Source organism: Strix aluco, chromosome Z (genome assembly GCF_031877795.1).
Source record: "Strix aluco isolate bStrAlu1 chromosome Z, bStrAlu1.hap1, whole genome shotgun sequence".
Lineage (NCBI taxonomy): Eukaryota > Metazoa > Chordata > Aves > Strigiformes > Strigidae > Strix > Strix aluco.
The window spans coordinates 705,730-724,945 of record NC_133971.1 but is presented as its reverse complement, the minus strand read 5'-3'; the positions used below and the strand labels follow the sequence as shown (position 1 = coordinate 724,945).

The window sequence follows — 19,216 nt, the reverse complement described above, 5'->3', positions numbered from 1 at the left end:
GAACCATCACGTTACCTGTACTGCCCGGGAGGTCATGACTTCCTGACTCTGATTTTGGGTGAAGTTATCCCACAGGTCATTTAGAAATCCGTTAGCAAGAAGGAAAAGTTAGAATGTTCTCTTCTGTTGTATTGTGGCAGGTGAAAGGAATCACACATGCACTAAGATGTTTTGGAATTTCTCTACATAGAATTTATAATTTAAGATCTTAATAACTACCCATCCATCTTCTCTACTTACAGCATGGTGACAAGAAGGCAAGCGATGCTTCTTCCAAACCGGAAGAGAAAAAAGCAGAAGCGGCAGAGGTAAATTCAACACATTAAGAAGAGAAGTTGATAATGAATTTCCTCCTATACAGATTTTTGTGCTTTGATAGCAAAGTGGTGGTTCTCAGATAATTAACTGATGACCGTAGTCACTCATTATTCATTCCAGGAATGTATAGTTTTGTCTTGTGCTGCTCGAGCGGCCTAGTGAAATTATTTCATTGCTCTGTTCATCCTTCCACAAATATTTCATGTTAATATCGGTGGAAATGGTCCCAGTGGATGTGTCTGTCCTGCAGACACACTGTGGGACACACCCAACAATCCTGGTTTTTCGATTGTCCGGAAGTATGGATGAAGAGAGCGCACCGTGACACTTCCCACCCCGTCTGCATCCCGGCTTTTCTTCCAAAGATACAAACCCTAATTCATACATAGATGTTGCATGCCTGGGCCACCCCCTGACACACTTGCAAATAGGTGGTCAGGGCTGTATTTTAGAAAAACCACTGATTTTTCAAGATACCACTTCCTCGGGAACGGGCGTTTAGGAGTTCAGGAGTCCCTGCTGGGTTAGAACGTTGAGTCTGCAGAAGCAGCATTACAGCCGGCGCAGCGGCTGTTGTTAACAGCCAGAAGCCGTTTGTTTTGCAGGCGGTGCAGGGGCGGCGCTCGGGAGGGTCCCCTCTCCCCAGCCCTGGTCGCTACTCGGCGGTGGGTCCCTGGGCACTGCAGGTGTGGCAAGGAGAAGGTGCCAGCACTGATCTCTGGTTCCCCCACAGCCTCCGCTCTCGCGGGCGGGAGCAGCACTTCCCCAGGGAAGGCTGACAGCGGGTTCAGAAACAGGAGAATTCATCTGCTTTTCTACTCGCTGGCTTCAAATGCCAGTCGTTGGTACGGGGAGGCCAGGAATAGGTGTGTCTGGTACTTGAAGCTGTTTGGAAAATAACTTTGTCTAAGCTGCAGTGTGTCTGACTGCACTGCAAATCAAGGCCAGTGAGCGCTTTTATTACTGTCCTCTGAAGTAGATGATTAAAGCAATTATCTTCCTTTCCTGTCCAAATACCTCTCTAGCCTGGGAACGTGTTCCTCCTTTCCTCTCCAGACAGTTGAGCTTTTTCTTAAACAGCATTGTCCTTTTATACATCGTCAGTTCAGTGCCAGATTCCTTGACTGCACGTTGTTGCTCTTTAACATGGAAGTGCTGACTTCTGCGTGGGAAGGGCGGGAGGTGAAGCCTGTGGTTTGGGTTGTGGACTTACTATTTCTGACCTCTCACCAAGGAGAGGTTTCTAGCTAGAAGAGAAGGCTGTTACTAAGTTTATTGTTCTGATGCTTTTGCTTTTTGACTCCTCAGAATACTGAACGTGTGTTTCCTCTTGTGAGTTTCTTTGTGTGTTTGACTTGTTCCATTGACTTTATCATGCTTAAAAGTGAAAGTAGATCAAAACACTTTTCTTTAGGCTCATTGAACAGGGTTAGCCCCACCATGGTTCACATCTACCTCCAAAACATTGATTTTTTTAAGCAGTTGAGGCAGCAACTCAAAATTTTTATACAGCTTTCCCAAGTGTCTTCAGTGTTATATTTTTGTTTAAAAGTTAGAGGTTATTCCTGTACTCTTCAGTTTTTAAAACTGACATTTATAATCTATCCATAGATAGCTGTGTCAGTCTAGTCTGGAATACTGAGTTTGTTCGCCTCCCTGATAGAAAAAGGTTTGGTGATGTGTTATAAAAATGACAAGGAAGTACCAAAGGTCTTTGAAGAGTTCAACATCATATCGAAGGGAAAATTGTAAAGCCTGTATGCTCATTGTTTAGCTAAAAATAACAATAAATTACTGTGTCTCTCAGATTCTTTGTGTGTATAGTCCTGAAGGAGTGGGAGAAGAAGAGTAAAGCTTTGAAAAGCAAAGGTAGGAAAGGTCTGACACAGGTTTGAGTAGGAGATGCTCATTAGCCACAACATCAGAATGGGTACTGTTAAGGTGTAGAATAGGTTTCTTAAGCCTTTCGTTTTTGGAGACTTAAAAGCGGATTGAAAAAAACCACAGAGTGTTTACTTTAAATAGAAACTTGCTTGGTGACACACGCACTTGCGCAGAGCTGCTGAGGAGATTCAGTGGCTCGTTAAGATCTTTCTAGTGTCACAACACAATAAAATAAAATAATGCTTTAAAAGAGTTAGGAGTTAGCCATGTGACGTTGGTATGTTTAATAAGACTGTAGTTTTGGAATTGCACACAGTCATAGCAGTGTGTCTGTGATGTGCCAACAGACGTGAGTTTGTAAGATCGTTTCCTCAGGAAGTGTTTACTTCTCAAGTTCCCAGTGACTTGCTGCTCAGCCGCCATGCAGTACTTCCAGTAAAGCCTTGTGGGAAGGAGACAGGGCACGTTCTCTGGGTGACACAGACGAAATGTGGGGAAGGGGAGGTGCTGAAGCACACAGCTGGAATGGCTCTCCTGGGGCTGCTCTGCAGGAGAGAAGAGAAACCACGTAGCAGTCTGGTCCACGCAGCTGTGTGATAAACAGCGTCCTCGGCGCTCGGAGGGGAGCCGTGAGCCCACTGCAGGCACCGAGCCCTTCCCTCTGCATCCTGCAGCGGGCTTCGCGGTGTCGGGAGCAGAGCCGGCAGCTGCAGCTTGTGTCAGCCCCTCGCTTAAAAATGACACTTCTGAGATCCACGGTGTTGTGCTGCACCGGGGGGGCTGACGCGGGAGGCGCGCAGCTAGAGCCTGCGGTCGGGCTGGAGGAGGCAGCCGGTGAGTCCAGCAGCAGTTTCCAGCAGCCTCCGCTCTGCTTAGTTGCTGTCGAGCTTGGAAAGTAAAGGATGCACAGAATCCTTCCCTGCTTCTCTTCCCGAGGGTCCGCTCTTGCCTCTTCTGCTCGGTGGCCACAAACATAAAGCCTACCGCAGAGCTAAAGTTCTAGGATGCTAAATTCGATCTGTTCAGTTTCTGAAAACAAAAACCAACCTGAAAACGAAAACCAAGGTTCTATACCCGTTTTACTTTAACCCTGGTCCTTCACAGCAGCCTGTGGTAGTTCCTTGGCAGCCCTTTGGTTTTGCTGATGGTGCCACTGCATCTAGCACAGCACAGAAGGGTGTTGTGGAAGGGTTTTGGAAGGGAGAGGACTGTGATACCCTGCTTCACAGGGCCGTGTGGCTCTTGGAGAGATTGATCTCTACTTCATTACCTAGTGTATGTTAGAAGAGCAAGGGTACCATACTGGTTGGCCTCATTTCAGTGGTGCTACTCAAACTTTACGTCTAGGCAGAGTGGGGGATCTACTCGCCACAGGAATGGTCAGCTTTTAAGTTGAGATACAGATAATCTGTCAGTCTAATGATGAGCAACTGAATGTGCCTCTGTATATGGCAGAAGATTTGCTGGAGTTGGAAACTGCAGATGTGTTAGAATATGTAACCAGAAGATGCTACTGGCAGTTCTTTATCATTGTAGTTGACAGTGCAGGTGTTGGGTGTCTCGTGGTTGTATTGGACACCACTCAAGGACAAAGGTCAACCCCAGGGATACACCTTAACTCCTTGTGTCGTGGTCTTCAGAACCTCACGTTCGTTGAATTCACATTCTAAGGAGAATCAGACACTTCTCGAGTATCTAAATCAGCTTTAATGAAATGTTTTCATTCTGTATGGTAGATGTTAACAGAAAGGAACGTTGTTGGAATTGGCGATGGCTTGTGCACTCGAAGCTGTCACGTATATTTGCAGCTGGGATGCACCTGCCACCTGGTCAGAGTGAGCGATGTGCTGCTCTCTTCCCATACCTGTCCCTCTGTTCTCTCCTTGTCTTTTGTCATCCCAGTCCTGAGTCCACATGTTTGCAGCATGCTGTCATAAAGTGTATGAAATAGGAAATCTCCTTTCTTCTCCTTCCCTCCTGAGGTTCCAAGGCTTTTAGCAGTTTTGTCTGTACTGTTAGGACTCAGAGACAGCTGCTGTGGTTTTCCTTTACCCCTCACCTCGACATCATCTGCTGTGTACGTGTGCCCTCCCACTAATTTCGGATCACTTCACGCTTTGTATGCCATCGAGGCGTTTGTGCTCTGGAAGCTTTTGGATGCGAAAATATAAATACTTTCAAGGGGGGATGGGACGAAATCACTCAAGAGAAACCCAAGACAGTTTATAAAATACACTGAAATTAAGAATTCCCCTGGCCACAAATAGTGTGAATCTGTGAGAGTATTCGGGAGGAGTATCAACACTTACCTGACCTGTTTCTACATCAATTTTTTTGTTTTCTTTTATATCTGCTGCTGGCTACTGCTAGAGACAGGGAGATGGGAAATGCGAAACTTGATCCAGACTCAGTAACTGAGTGTTGTAATGAGCAGCGTGGTCCTGCGGTGGTGTTCTTGAACACCATGTTCAGTGTTGCCCCCTCGGAGGGCTGTCCTTGGGGGCACCATAACCATGTAATTCAACACTCCCATCATGGAGGATTCTGCTCCAAAAACCCCCTGCTCTGTTTTGAGTTCATTCACGCTTGTGTCATTAACTGCACGTAATCTGGAAAGACCTGTTCTCCTTTTACTGTCATGGTGGGAAATAACCAAGGAGAGCCTCTGTGTCAGTCTGAAAATGGAGCCTGTGCATTGCTGGTGTAAAAAGGTGGTATTAGAAGGAAGAGGGAGCCATATATTGTAGGAATTTGAAGCTCCAGATTAGGGCGGGGCCATGTTTTAGCAGATACAGCATGAAACAAGACCCTCCCTAACGCGTCCTGCCATTTCGAGTCATGCTTTACAGCCGTGAGGACGAAATACGTGCTGCTTGCTCAGCCCGTTTTTCTTTACTTAGCAGGAAATACATTCTTTACTTTGAAAGGATGATGGTGATAATTGGTGCTGAAGCATTACTATCCTTTCAGAATTGATTCGTCGCTCTGACATCAGGATTTCTGTGATGGTTTTTAATCCTGATGCTTGTTGTGCAGGATTCCTTACCCAGAAAAAGCCTTCGAGTTACTCAAGAGTCCCGGGGCATAATGGTAAAAATCTGTTGGGGTGCCCCCTGCTGGTCTGAACGGCGGAGGTGCGTAAGTAGCTTTGATTGGAGTGTTGTGAGGTCTTTCTGCTTTGGTACCAAATTTTTTATTTTAAACGCTTTTGGTTGGTTGGTTTTTCCCCCCTTGCACCTGCTGGTGGCCGCAGGGGAGCGTGGACCTGATCCATCCTCGGTGGAGGGAGCAGAGGGGTTCTGAGGAGTGCAGCACCGGCTTGTTTGCCCATCTTCTTTTTCTGTTTTGGTTCTTCTTTGGCTAAGATGTGAAAAGTGCTTGAAAAGTAGCATTCTCTCAGTTAAGTTTTGGTAGTCGTTGGGAGCTGTTGAGATGTGAGGCTCTTCCCACCATAGGAAGAGGTACAGCACGATTGCTGCTCAAGCAGTTCTTGAATGAGAGATTGAAAGGTGGAGGCTGAAACGCTGCTTACAGTTGGCAAAAGCATTTCCAGGACAGGGATTGCACATTCTTTCCTAATGTGATTTTTTTTTTTCTTAAAAAGACCTGTACTGTATGCATTCTCATTGCAATATTATGATGAACACTTGAGTGTTATAGTCCAAAATGAACATTTAATCCATATTTCTAGACACCAGTCTTAGTGCACGTCTTCCCTCAGAAAATTTATTTATCAAAGGGATATATATTTTGTCTCCCCTTTATTAAACATGGAGGAATTAATCTTCCACTCTGAAGCAGTGTTTTGGCTTTGTGTTTTGAAGCCACTGCTAATAATGAAGAGTAGGTTACAAGTGCCTGTATGCCACAGCTTTTAGTCCTTCACACACAATCCTGTACAGGCTCTTGATTCTTCTAATTCCTGTCATAAAGAAGCTTTATGTTTTGATAATTCATTAGCTCTGTTATTATCAGGTTGGGAAGCGAGATGGGAGTACAGCTGCAAGGTGATTGTTCAGCTGATTGTGTCTGAGATTGTCACAGAAAAAAAACACTCTTCCTCTTCTCTGAGCGGGGAAGATGGGAACAGCTCTGATGGATTTGTTGATAAAGGGTGTCAGAGCCGGTTTGCCTGGAGGGAGCATTGTGGGGAGGATGCTGGGAAGCACATAACATCATTATTTTGATAAGCGTGAAAGAAGGATGAACCCAGTAGCATGATGTGGCCAATTTTTCTGCTTTTACAAATGCATTAAGGGGTAGATACCAAAGAAGCTACCATTGAAAGATGACCCTGGGAACTAAGATGTATTTCTCAGCCTATCGTGGTTAGTATTCAGTAAAGAATACTGGTTTGATGTGGTGGCTTAACTTCACACGTAGCTTATCTCTGGGTAGTCTTTCTCAACTCCAGAGGAGAATTTATGTGCTTCTTTTTCTTCTCGCTCTCCTACCTGTATCTTTATTGCTGTTCTGCTTACCATGAAACAGGGGAATGTTTGCATTAACGATTTTTTATTTGTACTTTTAAATTGATTAACATAAGTTCATGCTCAGAACAAGGATTTATTTCACTCTGTTATTTTTTTTTGTAGTTCAGACTGGGGGGGTGGGAAGGCAGGAGGAAGGCTAGCCTCATGCCTGAAATATTTTAATATGTTGATAAATGTCAGAAAAAATCCTGCAACACAGTATTGTATCTGTGTCTTTTGAGAGCCTCACAGTTATGTTAGACATAGCCTTAGGAACCAGAGATAAGTCCTGGAATCTTTTGGTCCTGAACCAAAGGCTGAGCGTGAGGTGGAAGTGGAGAGCTCCAATACAGAACACGTACCCGGAATACTGATTGCTCTTCAGAGGTCTGCTCTTCCTTGACTATTTTTTTTCTTTTCTTTTTGAAAATGGAAGGTAGCACTTAAAATTTTATGTTCCCTCAGCAACTTAATAACTTATTTAAAAGCTGAAGGGTTTGTGGGTAATGCTTATTACTGAGTCTTTAATGCCCGACATCAGAGATAAAACCCAAGGCATTCTGCCTCTCGGTCTGTCTGTACAAAGCCACCTGCCTCCAGGAGCATTGCCACCTAGGGCTGGAAGACTGCTGCTTGCTTAGGGGTGTTAAAAATGTTCATTCTAAAGCAGGTTGAAGGGTGCGTGTCTGCTCCCATAAGGGTGTCTGGTCAGAGGAGACACAAGAAAACGCCGAGACAAACCTGACTGGTGTGTGATGAGGGAAGCTGTGATGAGCCCAGGCCTGGTCAGTGGCACTAGTTGGGCGTGTGGAGCCTGAGGATGTTTTGTCTTCTCAGCTGGGGGGAGAAAAAGGGAGGGAGAAAGGGGGGATGTAGTACCTGAGCAATTCGCCTCAGCGAAGGCAACAACCAGAAACCAACCTGGTTGGTGGTGGTGGTGGCTGGGCTCTGGAGAAGCTGCATTGAGCCAGAACTTTGCAGCGGACGAGGCTGGAAACTGGGGGGACCAAGCTGGGGTGGGGGGGGACCAGGCGCTGCGCAGGGGTCACAGCCCAGTGCCCAGTGCCGGCTGTGGAGGGGGCAAGTGTCTGTGTCCTCCCCAGGCCGGGTGTGCACAGGGTGTGCGTTGGTGCTCGCTGGCGAACCCCGATGGAGAAGGAGGCCCCAGGTCCGGGCAGGTTTTGGGAGGGGTCCCACAAGCGTGGGGTGCCCGTGGGATGGGTGTGCAGCGAGCAGGGGACCCGTGGGGGGGTCAGAGGGCTGGGCAGGGGTGCTGGGGGGACAGAGGGGCCGTGCTGGCGCTCGGGGGACTCGCGACCGAGCCCAGAGGGTGCCGGGTGTGTGCTTGCACCAGTGACCTCCTGCCCCCACCAGCCCCAGAGGAGGGGACGTGTCTGTGGGTGCTGCTGGTTGAACCTGCAACCACCATCCCTCAGCCTGGTGGAGACCCCGGGTCCCCAAGCGCTGGTCAGGTCTATACTGGGCAGCACTGGATTTCAGCAGCGGTGCGGGAGCATCCTGGGGTGGAGTGTTTGGCAGAGGCAGCCACACTCCTCAAGTCCCTTTAAGGGGGAAAATCACTGTTACACTTGATTTTTGCAGCATACTGTGACGTTTTAGGTGGATGTCATTGTTTCCAGTTTGGCCAGTGATGTGAATATTCCCCTTTGTGTCAGCCTCTGCCCTCAGACCACATTTCTGTGATGTTAATCTTCTCTAAATGGCCACAGAGGGTGGCCCGCTGCCCCAGGCTCTGCCTGGAGGTTGGCTGTTGAGTGGGCAGCTTTGTTTATTCTAGAGGCTGTCCTGGTTTGGGGGCTAAATCAGAAAGGGAAGGGGAGGTGGACTTACCTTAATGACAGAGGTCTCTGAGCCTCCCAGTCCGTTACAGTACCTGGTGCCCCATCGACTGAAAACTGGTGCTTCTGAATTTGTGTACAAGTTTGAATCTGGTCATTCTGCAGACTACTCTGCTCTTAATTAAAGTGTGAAGGCTTTATTTGTTGTGAATCTCGAGCTTCCACTTACCAGAGAAAATGAATAGGTCTTACCCATCTGCCACTGCCAAAAACCTGATGCTTTTTGCTGTGTTTGTTACTAATGGCTTGTTTTCCCAGTCTTAGTTAGATGTCATTTCAGCAATTGCTGAGTTTTTGCAGTGGTACTTAGCGGTACTTGATAATAATGGCATTTCTTTGGGTGAAAACTGCAGGTTCAAAGGTGATGTCCTGGTTTTGTTTCAGTTGCCAGAATTTTTATAACCTAGGAAGCCATCATAGTGCCCTTAACTTTGTATCTTTCCTTCCCTGCCTGAGGTGTAATGTTACCTTCTGTGTCTGTACAGCAGTAGCTTACCCATCCTACTTTCATTGATGCTTTTCATTAAAGTATGTGTGGTTACTGTCTTAGTTAAAACAGAGTTGCTCTGCCACAGGAAATAGCACAGATTTATATATCGTCCATAAAACAGTACAAAAGAACTCAGCCTGTTCTGGGCTGGGCAAAACTGTCTGCAAGGAGTCTGCGTGAATTAAAGCTAGATAGGAGAATTTATTTTTGGATGACTTGCTTGAATAAAATGTTCTAATGGGCATTTTCTTTTGCGTACCTTTTTTTATACTTTTTTTGGCTTACAGTTTTACTTGGCTTTTCTTTTTCTTCATAAACGTTTCTGATGTTTATTATGCCTTTCTTTTATTTTGTAGAAGAAACCAGCATCTGCTAATGTCAGCCAACCCCCCAAAACACAGACGAGTGGAGCACCTTCTGCTGCTCAGGTAATCCATACTTAAGGAAGTGATCTCTTTTAAAAGAAAGAGGATGTGATACGACTTTATCTCCTGCAACAGGATAGAAAACGGTTTGTTTGCCAGCATTCAGCAACACTAGGAGGCTCTTCATGTCTTGCTAGAAATGGTGGTGAATCGAAATGAAACAGGAACACAAGTCAGCAGAATGCCGGTTCTGACTTCTTGAAGAAATAGGCTGGGTAACATTCTCCCCTTTCACCTGTTCTTTGTTAGTCTCCACGTTACTTAAAAAAACCCGGGTGGAAAACTTCATTTGACTGACAGGGCCATGGTTGCTTCTTCACCCTTGGGTATTGTTTTATGTTTGGATTCTGTTTACTCAGCGGGTCCTGATGAGATGGAAGCACTGGTAACTCTATTTGCTTTCATAGCCCCTGAAGCGGTTGGGTCCTTCGGGAAGGTGGTGTAAGAGGCCTTACCAAGGCGACTTGCATACTGGAGTGCAGTTAGTACTCAACAACAAGAAGCAGGGATCATGTTAAGCGTGCTAAGGTCTTGCAAAGTATTGAAATGTGGTGTCAAAAATGCACTTTCTGATGGTGGCCACACGTGAACTGATGGCTGCCGTTGGTAACTGCTGCTTGGTGCATGTTTGTCACGGCTGAACGGAATGCACCTTGCTCAAAAGAGAGAAGCAGCAGTGTGTTTTATTGAGGTAAAATAATAATTTGACAGAGTTCAGTAAGTTCGATGGAATTTAACAAAGCTGAACAGTGGTTTGACAAGGTTCGGTAAGTTTGATGGCAGATTAATGACTGCATGAAGAAACGTACAAAGGAAAGTAGAGTTAGAATTGAGTTAGATTCACAGAGAGACCGGAGATGCAAAGAGGAAGGAGGGTCCTCCCGTTGAGTCACGAGGTTCAGAGTGGACCCCCTTCCTTTCTAAAGTCCTTTTGGAGCCTAGGGGCAGCTGATCCAATCTTAATCTCAGACTTGGCCAATGGTTTATGTCTAAATTACCCATACAGTGTACAGAATAATACTGAGTAGCTAGATGGATCAGTAATGTTTTATAGTACTGTGCTGTCGGTTGCTTACCGAGGATCTGTCATGGGTGGAGGATCTCTCTGCCTTGGGTGAGGAAGGATCTCTTAGTCTCATGTGAGGACTCTCAAACCTTGGGAGGTGTCCCTGCATGAGGGGGCAGTCGCCGGGCGTGCTGCCCAGCTGTGGCTCAGGGAGAGCTCAGTTGGGCCCACCCTGATGGTGATACTTAGAGGTGAAGGAGTTGGCTGCTAGTCAGTGCTATAGACAGGAGAGGTGTCTTCATTTTAGCTCCGGTATCTTGTCCTGTACTTTTGCTTATCTTGCACTTTTGGGTTTCCAAGCCACCTTTCCTTTCGAAATATTTATCAAGACACCTTCACGCCCTCGTACGTGAGCCAGGAGTGTCCCAGCTCGGCAGTTCACCCCCAGGACACGAGGCCGGTGGCTCCTTGGTCAGCCTGAACCGAGGTACAGTGAGGAGTCAGCGGAATCCGCCACAGGATTCCACGTCTGGAGATACCCCGTCGTTTGAAAGATCCTTCCGCCAGGAACTGTTTCTGCTTTTGAATGTTTTTTTTAATTTTCTTAATCAGTGCTTTTGTAAAATAATAAAGATACCTCTGTGCTACCTAAGTAACTATTTTTGCTTTCTACTCAGTGAAGGAGGACACAAGGATACAAATCCTGTTGTCCCTTCCTTCCAATGTCTTACCACTAAAGACATCCCAACGTTTGTGCTGCTTTCCTTCCTATTCCCTGCGGTTTGCCAGGGCCTTTCTCCGGATAGTTCAGCAGGATGCAGTCATCCACACGTAGTTCCCATCACAGCTCTACAGGGTGGGGTGATCTCTGGTATAATCTTTCTGCATATCAGTCTACACACCGTGGAAGCTCGTGTCTAATTTGCTAACTAACACATCTTTAAGTCTTTTTTTCTACATGTGTTCTATTATAAGTGTATCTTTTTCATAAAGTGGGCAGGGTGCAATTTCTGGTGATGCTATTAAGCGTAAGAACTGGAAGGCAGTGTCATGAAAAAAATGCAATGTCATGTAATTGCCAGGAATTGCTTTATATTAGGTTATGGCCACTTAGGTTATGTGTTTTATTCAGTACTTGGTGCTTCTCCAGTTTCTGTGATGTTCCAAAATATTTATTGGTAAAGATTATGTACTATGAAAATACTCACCTCATGCTGTCTAATATTAACTCTTAATCAATGGCTATTTTAAGCTTTTTAGTTCCCACTTGGCCACGACTACCTTTCTTCAGTTGGCCTAAACCTTCTCTTAATTATACCTTTTAATTTTAACAATCTCCTGTACTTTTATTTAAAATAGAGCAAAACTCTGAGATTTATTGTTATGTTCTTGTAGCTTGTGCCACCCATACTTTTTTTTAAGCCATTTGGCTTGCTGTATCCTTTTCTGCCCTTCTTTTTCTCTTTGTCTCTAAAAACACCTATTCAAAAGAAGAACTTTGCAGGGATTTTTTTTTTTTTACAGGAATTTTATGGGAAAGGAATCATTTCTTGAAAAGGCAAGGCAGTGTTTTCTCTTTTGCTGCAAAACATCAAAACTTTTAATACAATCAGAAATACTCCACCAGTTTTTAGACCACTTCAGGACTGTGGCTTCTTCCTTTAATTTTTTTCCCTCCTTTAGCTTTACTGTGCAAAATCCCTTTCGATTCCTCAATCATTTTGTTGGTTGAGAAAGCTTTTCATTCGTGTACCTTACCCCAGATAAATTTCTAACTTCTTTGAAGAGGCAGGTGAGGTGGGGCAGTTGAATTGCTCCAGCTAGAGCTGTTCATTTTTTTCACCTACTCCTACCCTGTGGTGAAATTACCTACTCTAAATTGAATAGCCAGAGGGGGGGTTGCTGCCTCTCTGTTATGGCCCAAGCCATTTTTCCTTCAGTTAGTAAGTAATAATAATAATTTGTGTTTTGCTTGGGTCGCCTCTATTTCTGAGTCTGAGATACAGGAACTTGTGTGTGATGACTGCTTGTCATTGCCTAATGCCTGGCTAATATTTGGGTAGTTTAATTTTCCTGTGACAGCGTCCTGTACCGCCGACAGCTCCTAAGAGCAAGCACTTAGCTGTCTGGCTTCGTTTTCACTGCGCCGTGTATCTGAACTGACATTCTTTGTGTCTTAATTTTATCCCTGTGCTCGTTAGTTCCTGACGTTGCAGCCAGTATTCACTCGCTGCTGCTGCTCAGTGTCTTCTCAGGGGGATTTTGTTCGGCTGCGAGTGTGTCCGTGCGGTCTAAGCAGTAAGTGCTGCCTCTCTTGTCTCCTCTCTTTTATATCTGCGTGGCTTTTGTGCTCTCTGTGTTAAGGGCACCTAGGAAGTTTAATTGGCAGCCTTGATGTCCCTAGCTTCTGTATGACTCAAATCTAAATGAATAATTTAAAGATATTTAACTGAAGCAGCAGTTCTGACTTCTGTCTACCACAAGCCTTTCTTTCCTTTTTGATGGGAAGTCCTGTTTGACTGTTCGTTTGTACCAGGGCCTTTTTGGTAAGCGCGTGCCTCGTGGTACCCTGTCAGATCAGTGGAGTGGGAAGTTGGATTCACGTAAGGTTGTGGTCACCAGGAATATTGATATTTGCTCACCAGCCACCTCTTCCCTCTGTACACTCGCTGCCGAGATGCACAAACAGGGAGGTTGTCGCTACTGGTGTTCGTAGGCAGCAATGAAGGGAAAAACTGAACCAACCTCCCTCCTCTGCAGAAGGTGCCCTACCAGCGCCGCTGTTTTCTTTTTGCAGCCCTTTCAATTGTTTTTGCCAGTCCCACAGCCAACAGGAAAGCCAATTTCTAGCTCAGTGTTCAATCATAGCTATTTATAGAAGTCACTAATATTTGAACACAGCTGGATCCAGCAATCTTTCTTGGATCTTTGTGTTCTTATATGGTAATTCTGTTGATCTCAAATGAAGTTCTGCTGCTTTTTGTGTAGCACATTTTTGGGATTGCTCTTAATGAGTTCTGAGTAATTATTTTCTTTTGCTTGCTGCCTGCTATAGCTTAGCGAGGTGAGGATCTTTGTCCATATTACTTTCATGGACGATTTATTGAATTGGTGCTGAAAGAATTCAACAACAGTGGAAATTCAGTAAGATTATTATTTTCATTTCAGACTTGACAGATCTTGGATATTTTCAGAGGAAGCCTCTTGATCTTTATGATTTAAGAAATTTAAGGTTAGTTACTTTCAGCTGGCATCCAAATTCACACTGTTTGAAAGGGGGATTCAGTCTGCTTTCTTGTGCAGCAAACAGGAAAGCGAGAAAAAGAAGAGCAATTACTACATATCTTTGAGTGAAGTCCGTACTATTTCTGCAGCAGACTGGAAAGTCTGTCACGAGTTTATCTAGATTATCATCAAAAGTGATTCCTACTGTCAGTATCTTTACTGGATTTTTTTTTTTTCCCAGCTACATACCTTACTTAACTGTCACTAAATTTTTATTTTGTGAGCTTTGCACAGACACCTGATTGCAAAGGAAGGCATTTTTGAGTAGAAGGCATCTGAAGTCACAGTACCGATTGGGAATGTCCATGGAAATGTGTAAATTTATTCCTGTATTACCAGTTGTATTGTCAAGGCTGGAAAGGTTACCTCTAAATTTTGAGGTTATTCAGAAAAATATTGAAATGGGGTATCTGAGAACTTCCTTTTCGTGTTCTCCTTAGAGTAGATGTGTGTCACGGCACACAGATCCTCAATTTATAGTTGTTTTGCAGCAAGACCGTGGCAAATCATGGGGCTGCTCCTGCAAGTGGCCCTCAGAGCTGTTGCCAGCACGTAGCCCCGCACGGGAAAATCCGTGAGGAGAACAGTGCTAATCTTCTTGGTAGCAGAAGCGTGCTAAAGATAGACCAAAACCTTAAAAATTGGAAGCTGTAGGAGCACAGAAGCTGCTTCCTGCGTGGAAGAGCTGGCTTTGTGTAACATTATGGGATGTGGTGCCTGTCACCCAAGGTCATCTTCATGTTTGAAAAGTAGGGCTGTAAAAGGACGCCTCAGATCTGGAGACCGCTGCAAAAGTTGCAACTTGTAAAGGTATGCAATGGTCAAAATAATGCCATCATTTCACAAAAAAAAAATAATCTGTCCTTCCCTCAAAGATGGGATATTTTCCTCATCAGTCTGTGTTGTATCTTTGGGCGTTTTCCCCTTTCTACTTCCCTTTTAGAGCTGACTTTTGTTTTGTGTTCCCTTGAGATGCAGGGTGGCATACAGGCTGTTACGAAAAAATGGTTGAAGGGTTTGTTAGTGGCTTGTGGGCTTTTTCTTTAAAAAAAGAAGCAATGGACAAAAAAAACCCAACACCCTCCCCTGCTACAGGTATTGAGAATTTGATTCTATAGGAAAAGAAATTTTAAAAATTCAAGAGCAGGTCATTTGGTATTTCAAGAAGCACCTTTTGACTTCTAAATTAATATAAGTTATTTGGATTTTTTGTGCTGAAAAGTAGTCATAATCAGTCGAGTTTCCGTGGCCTTAACTGGTCCAGCCATCTGAATTTCTTTTGTTTAATAACATTTATGTGCTGGATAATCAGCCCACGCGGAGGGAGGGGCTGTCCCATAAGGTTCTAATAAAAATACGAGTCTGTTGAGGGGAAGCGAGCAGGTTCCTGCCCTCGGTCCTGGTGCTAACTCGAGAGGTGGAGGATGAATACTGCCTTTTGGAGGCGAGAAGTCGCTCTGTCCCCGAGCTGTGCCGCCCTGGCAGCCTCCTGTCCCCGCTCTTGCTGCGGGACCCTCGGTGCCAGTCCGCCGGGGGGACCCGGTCAGGCCGCCTCCAGCAGCGACCGCAGAAGCGGTGGGTGGGTGGGTTTGCTCGTGGCCTCTTCGCCCCGGACGCCCAGAGCCGCGCGGCACGGCGGGCAGGGCTGCGGCACACGCCTCCGCGCTCTCGGGGCGCTGCCGGGGCCTGGCCCCGCTCACGGGGGTGCCCTCCCCGGGCACAGGCCGTGACGGAGGTGGGGCGGCCGTGCGGGGTGGGGAGCGCGCTGCTCGGCACACCGGCTCGCCCAGGGCTTGGCCAGCACCTCCTGAAAAACGAAACCACAGCCCGCTGCGGCGCTGGGGAGGAAAACAGCATTTCTGCTGGAATCGGGAGGCACACGTGTACCAAGTAAGTTTTGTTGTTCCTGCTGGCTTTGCTTTCCTACTGCCTCTGCTTTAGGCTCATTTACATTAGTGTTGCAGTCCTTTTTTTTTTTTTTTAAAAAAATCTCTTCCGGGAATTTTGTGAGCTGAAATAACACAAGCTGCTGACTTCCAGGGCTCTTGGCGTGATCTTGTCACTGGCAGGCTTGAAGCACTCCAGAGCTAGCTGTGCGGAGTTAATTGCCTTTTAAAATTATTTTAACATACTGGAAACAGTCTTTTCAGACACTGTAAGACTGCATGTTTTACACATTACACAACGAGTCGTTTACATGACATAAGCAGTCTTGAAAAAGAGAGATGAGGAGGAGCAGAGACTTTTAAAGTAGTGTCTAACTTGTTCTGTATTTATATTTTTGGTTTGAGTTGTTGTTTTTGTTTTGTTTTGTTTTTTTCATTGCTCACAGCCCATGCTGTTCTTGCATCAAAAAACCCACATAATTTTTTTGGCATGCACATGCAGAGCTCGGTATGCCTGTGGCACCTACAGAATATTGCGTAGTCAGGGTGTGGGGATCTGTAAGAGCAACTTCTTGGTTGAAGTGTGCTTTGGTGTCAATAACTTACTGACAGGAAGAGTTTCAGGTACAGCAAACATATGGAAAAAATAATACTTTTCAGTAAATGCTGTATTATTGTTCTTTCTGTAGTAGTAGAAATTAGATAGGTGTTGCTTAAGTTATGCCACAGTTTGGTTATTGTTACTAGTATATTTACTCCTCTTTTTTTCTTTGGAGAAAGTGAAAATAGCAAGTTAAATAACAGCTCTTGAACATTGCAGACACCTCTGCTGCATTCCTGATCTGTTATCTTTTTTTGACATCTGCTTTTCTCAATGCTGCATTTTTTAAAATGGACATAAAACATAATGGATTTTGTCTACATAAGACATTTTCTTTTCTAGACTAATGTGTTTATTGCTGTCAGCCTCTTGTATAAAACGGTGCTTTTCTGCGTTTTGTGGTTTTTTTTTACAGAAGTGATTAGATATGTGGGTACGTAGAGCTCGCTGAAAATTCTGTTCCTGATCCTGGAGTTTCAGGGACAAGTTCCTCGGCCAGTGTTTCTCACAGCTGTAGTTGTGGAGCTTTGCACCTTGAGCAGACACTCCCAGTTTGAAATCTAGGTAAAGCTGCGTTGCCCTGGAGGTGGTGGCTCTTGGCAGACGCAGGGTAGAGGAGAAACCTCTGTCTCCAGAAAGTAAAGGACGTGCCTTTTCAGTGAGTTGGTCTCCAGTGGGTTAATTCTCATCGTTTCTGCTCTTTGTTTTCCTGAGGGAGGACAACCTGCACTCACAAAAGCCTGGGGCTTTGTCCAGAGTCTCTTCTGCCAGAGGAAGAACTTGTAGGGAGGCGGGGAGGTCGGTGGCCTTGTGAGCTCCTGGGGAGCTCTTTAAGGCTCAGAAATGTTCCTGGTTGTGGAATAAGTCAGGTCTGTGCCTGCCTTTATGCCTCGCTCAGTAGAAGTGCTTGAACCAACTAGAGAACTCACATTTTTGATCCCCGGGAAGGAAGCCTCTGAGAGGCAGGACAAGGCCTCATGAAGGAGGAGATTTTGTGATTTTTAATCAAACAATGATGTGCTTATTCCTCCAGAGCATGCAGAGGGCCCTTCTGGAGCAATTTTGAGAGATACTGAGTTAAGAGTCAATGCTGAAGCAACAAATGCCCCAATCTGTCTCTTTTTAAGTGGGAATAATAAAACACTATTGAGTTTTTGTAAAATGACCAAGAAGAAAACCCAACAACACACCCAAAGGTTACGCGGTGTTATCCTTAGCTTGTGTTTTCCAACGAAAATTCTCTTAAAAGTCCTTGACTTGGTGATTTTTGGTTATCCTCCTATCTTACTTTCTGTTCATTTGGTAGCCAACACCAGTGTGACAGTGTGTGTATCGGTTCATGTGGCTTCCTGAATAATTTTTTGCTTCTGCATCCTGGGGGTGAAAAATCCAATTTCTAACTCAGCATTATCACTCACTAGCTCTTGTGACTGCCAGCTGCTCATTGTCAGCATTGCCTAGTTTGATTATTGTAATAAAAATAGCCGAGCTCATAACCTCGGAGATGGTCAGTCTTAGGAGGGAGTCCTCTTTGACGTAACATTTCTACCTGTTTCAACCCCTCTTTAAGGAATACTGGTTCTGTGTGCAGTTCCCGCCTCTGCCACGGCCCTGCTGAGAAGGGCTTTGCGTGCTGTGCGTCGGTGATCCTGCAGACCAAGTGACACAAATCCTAGCTGAGCTCAGCAGCTCTGCCTGGCATGCGGCTGGCACCTCGTCGCGTGTTTTCCTGGGGTTTTCTTATCAGCCTGCAGTTTGCTGCTGCAGCTAGCTTTGGAACGTTCTGGTGTCTAAAACAACAGGCAGAAATGGAACCGGCTGTAGCGATTACAGCTAAATACTAACTTCTGCAGGACGTGCGAGTGAAAAGAGGATCTTTGAGCTCTCTACAAACAAGGTACGGTGAGCAGCTCGTACGCTCCTGCAGTACTTTGCTGTGCAGAGGGGGAACGCGAGAAGAGCGACAGCAGTCCTGCTGCGCTGCTTCTGATGTGTGCATATGGCTGGATGAAAATGAAATTTCAGTGTGTGCCAACTCGTAGAATTTATTGTGATGGAAACAGGAAGTTTCCAGAAGGAGGTACCTGAAGAGCACGTTTTTAGAAGAAATAAGAACAGGAAACACATTCTTGAGGTCAGAACTTTTTTCAGGACACTTCTGTGTGCCCAGTGAGGACTTCTACCTGATGCTCAAAAGAATGACTTTTCTGAGTATTTCTCCATGCATAGCTGAAAGAAATTTCAAGTTAGGTAATCCATTCTGTGATCAAGTGGAAATACTGAGATCACTCTTCATCAAAATGACAATAAAATGAACATCTTTGACAACGAAACCTAAGTTTGAAAATAAAATGCTTTTACTTGCCTGATGCTGTGAGTTGAAAAACTTTTCCAGTGAAACAAAGCCTCTGTTTGATGCTGGAGGGGTATAATCTGGATACAAACCCAGAGCTTTCTTGCACTCTTTGCTTTTAACTCTAAAAGAAACGATGAGCCTTCAGCCTGTGATACTGAAGTGGTGGTCTGTTTGCGACACGCGGAATCTGAAGGCAGCAGATGAACTCTGTTACCCTGCTCGGCCTATACTGGCTTTTTTTCCAGATCACTTGCAATACTCATGAAAAGACATTAAATAGAAGTTGCCCTTGTATAGTAGAGGTTATAGAGCAGTAGCCAGGCTACATACTTCAGTCTAAATAAGTTCTTTCTGGCCACAAACTGAACTGTGTGCATGTAGAGGTTCTTCGTGTTTAGGTACTGCGCGTGCTCTGTGACCAAACGGAGGTCGTGGCAGTTGTAGAAAAGAGTCAGGTGGTACAAAAAGCATCTAAGGTCAGTTGTCATTCACTGCCCTTCGTTGTTTTTTGTTCAAGCATAAAGCTGTTTCGGAGTCTTAATAGTGACTTAATAGTTGTTAAAATAAAGAAAAACATACCAGTATTAAGCTTTGGACTTGACCTAGGTTGATGAAATCCGGAAATCTGAAAACA

At 45.1% G+C, this 19,216-nt stretch overlaps 1 protein-coding gene across 10 annotated transcripts in view; it reads left to right on the top strand.

Annotated features, from left to right (window-relative positions):
- The window catches only part of CAST (calpastatin), a 58,763-nt gene that overhangs the window by 5,531 nt on the left and 34,016 nt on the right, over positions 1 to 19,216 (top strand). For all 10 annotated transcript variants that reach the window (XM_074813592.1, XM_074813590.1, XM_074813586.1 and 7 more), the window contains exons 2-3: positions 243 to 308; positions 9,380 to 9,451. In XM_074813592.1, the coding sequence (XP_074669693.1) occupies positions 243 to 308; positions 9,380 to 9,451 (138 nt within the window). The remainder of the gene's footprint in view (positions 1 to 242; positions 309 to 9,379; positions 9,452 to 19,216) is intronic.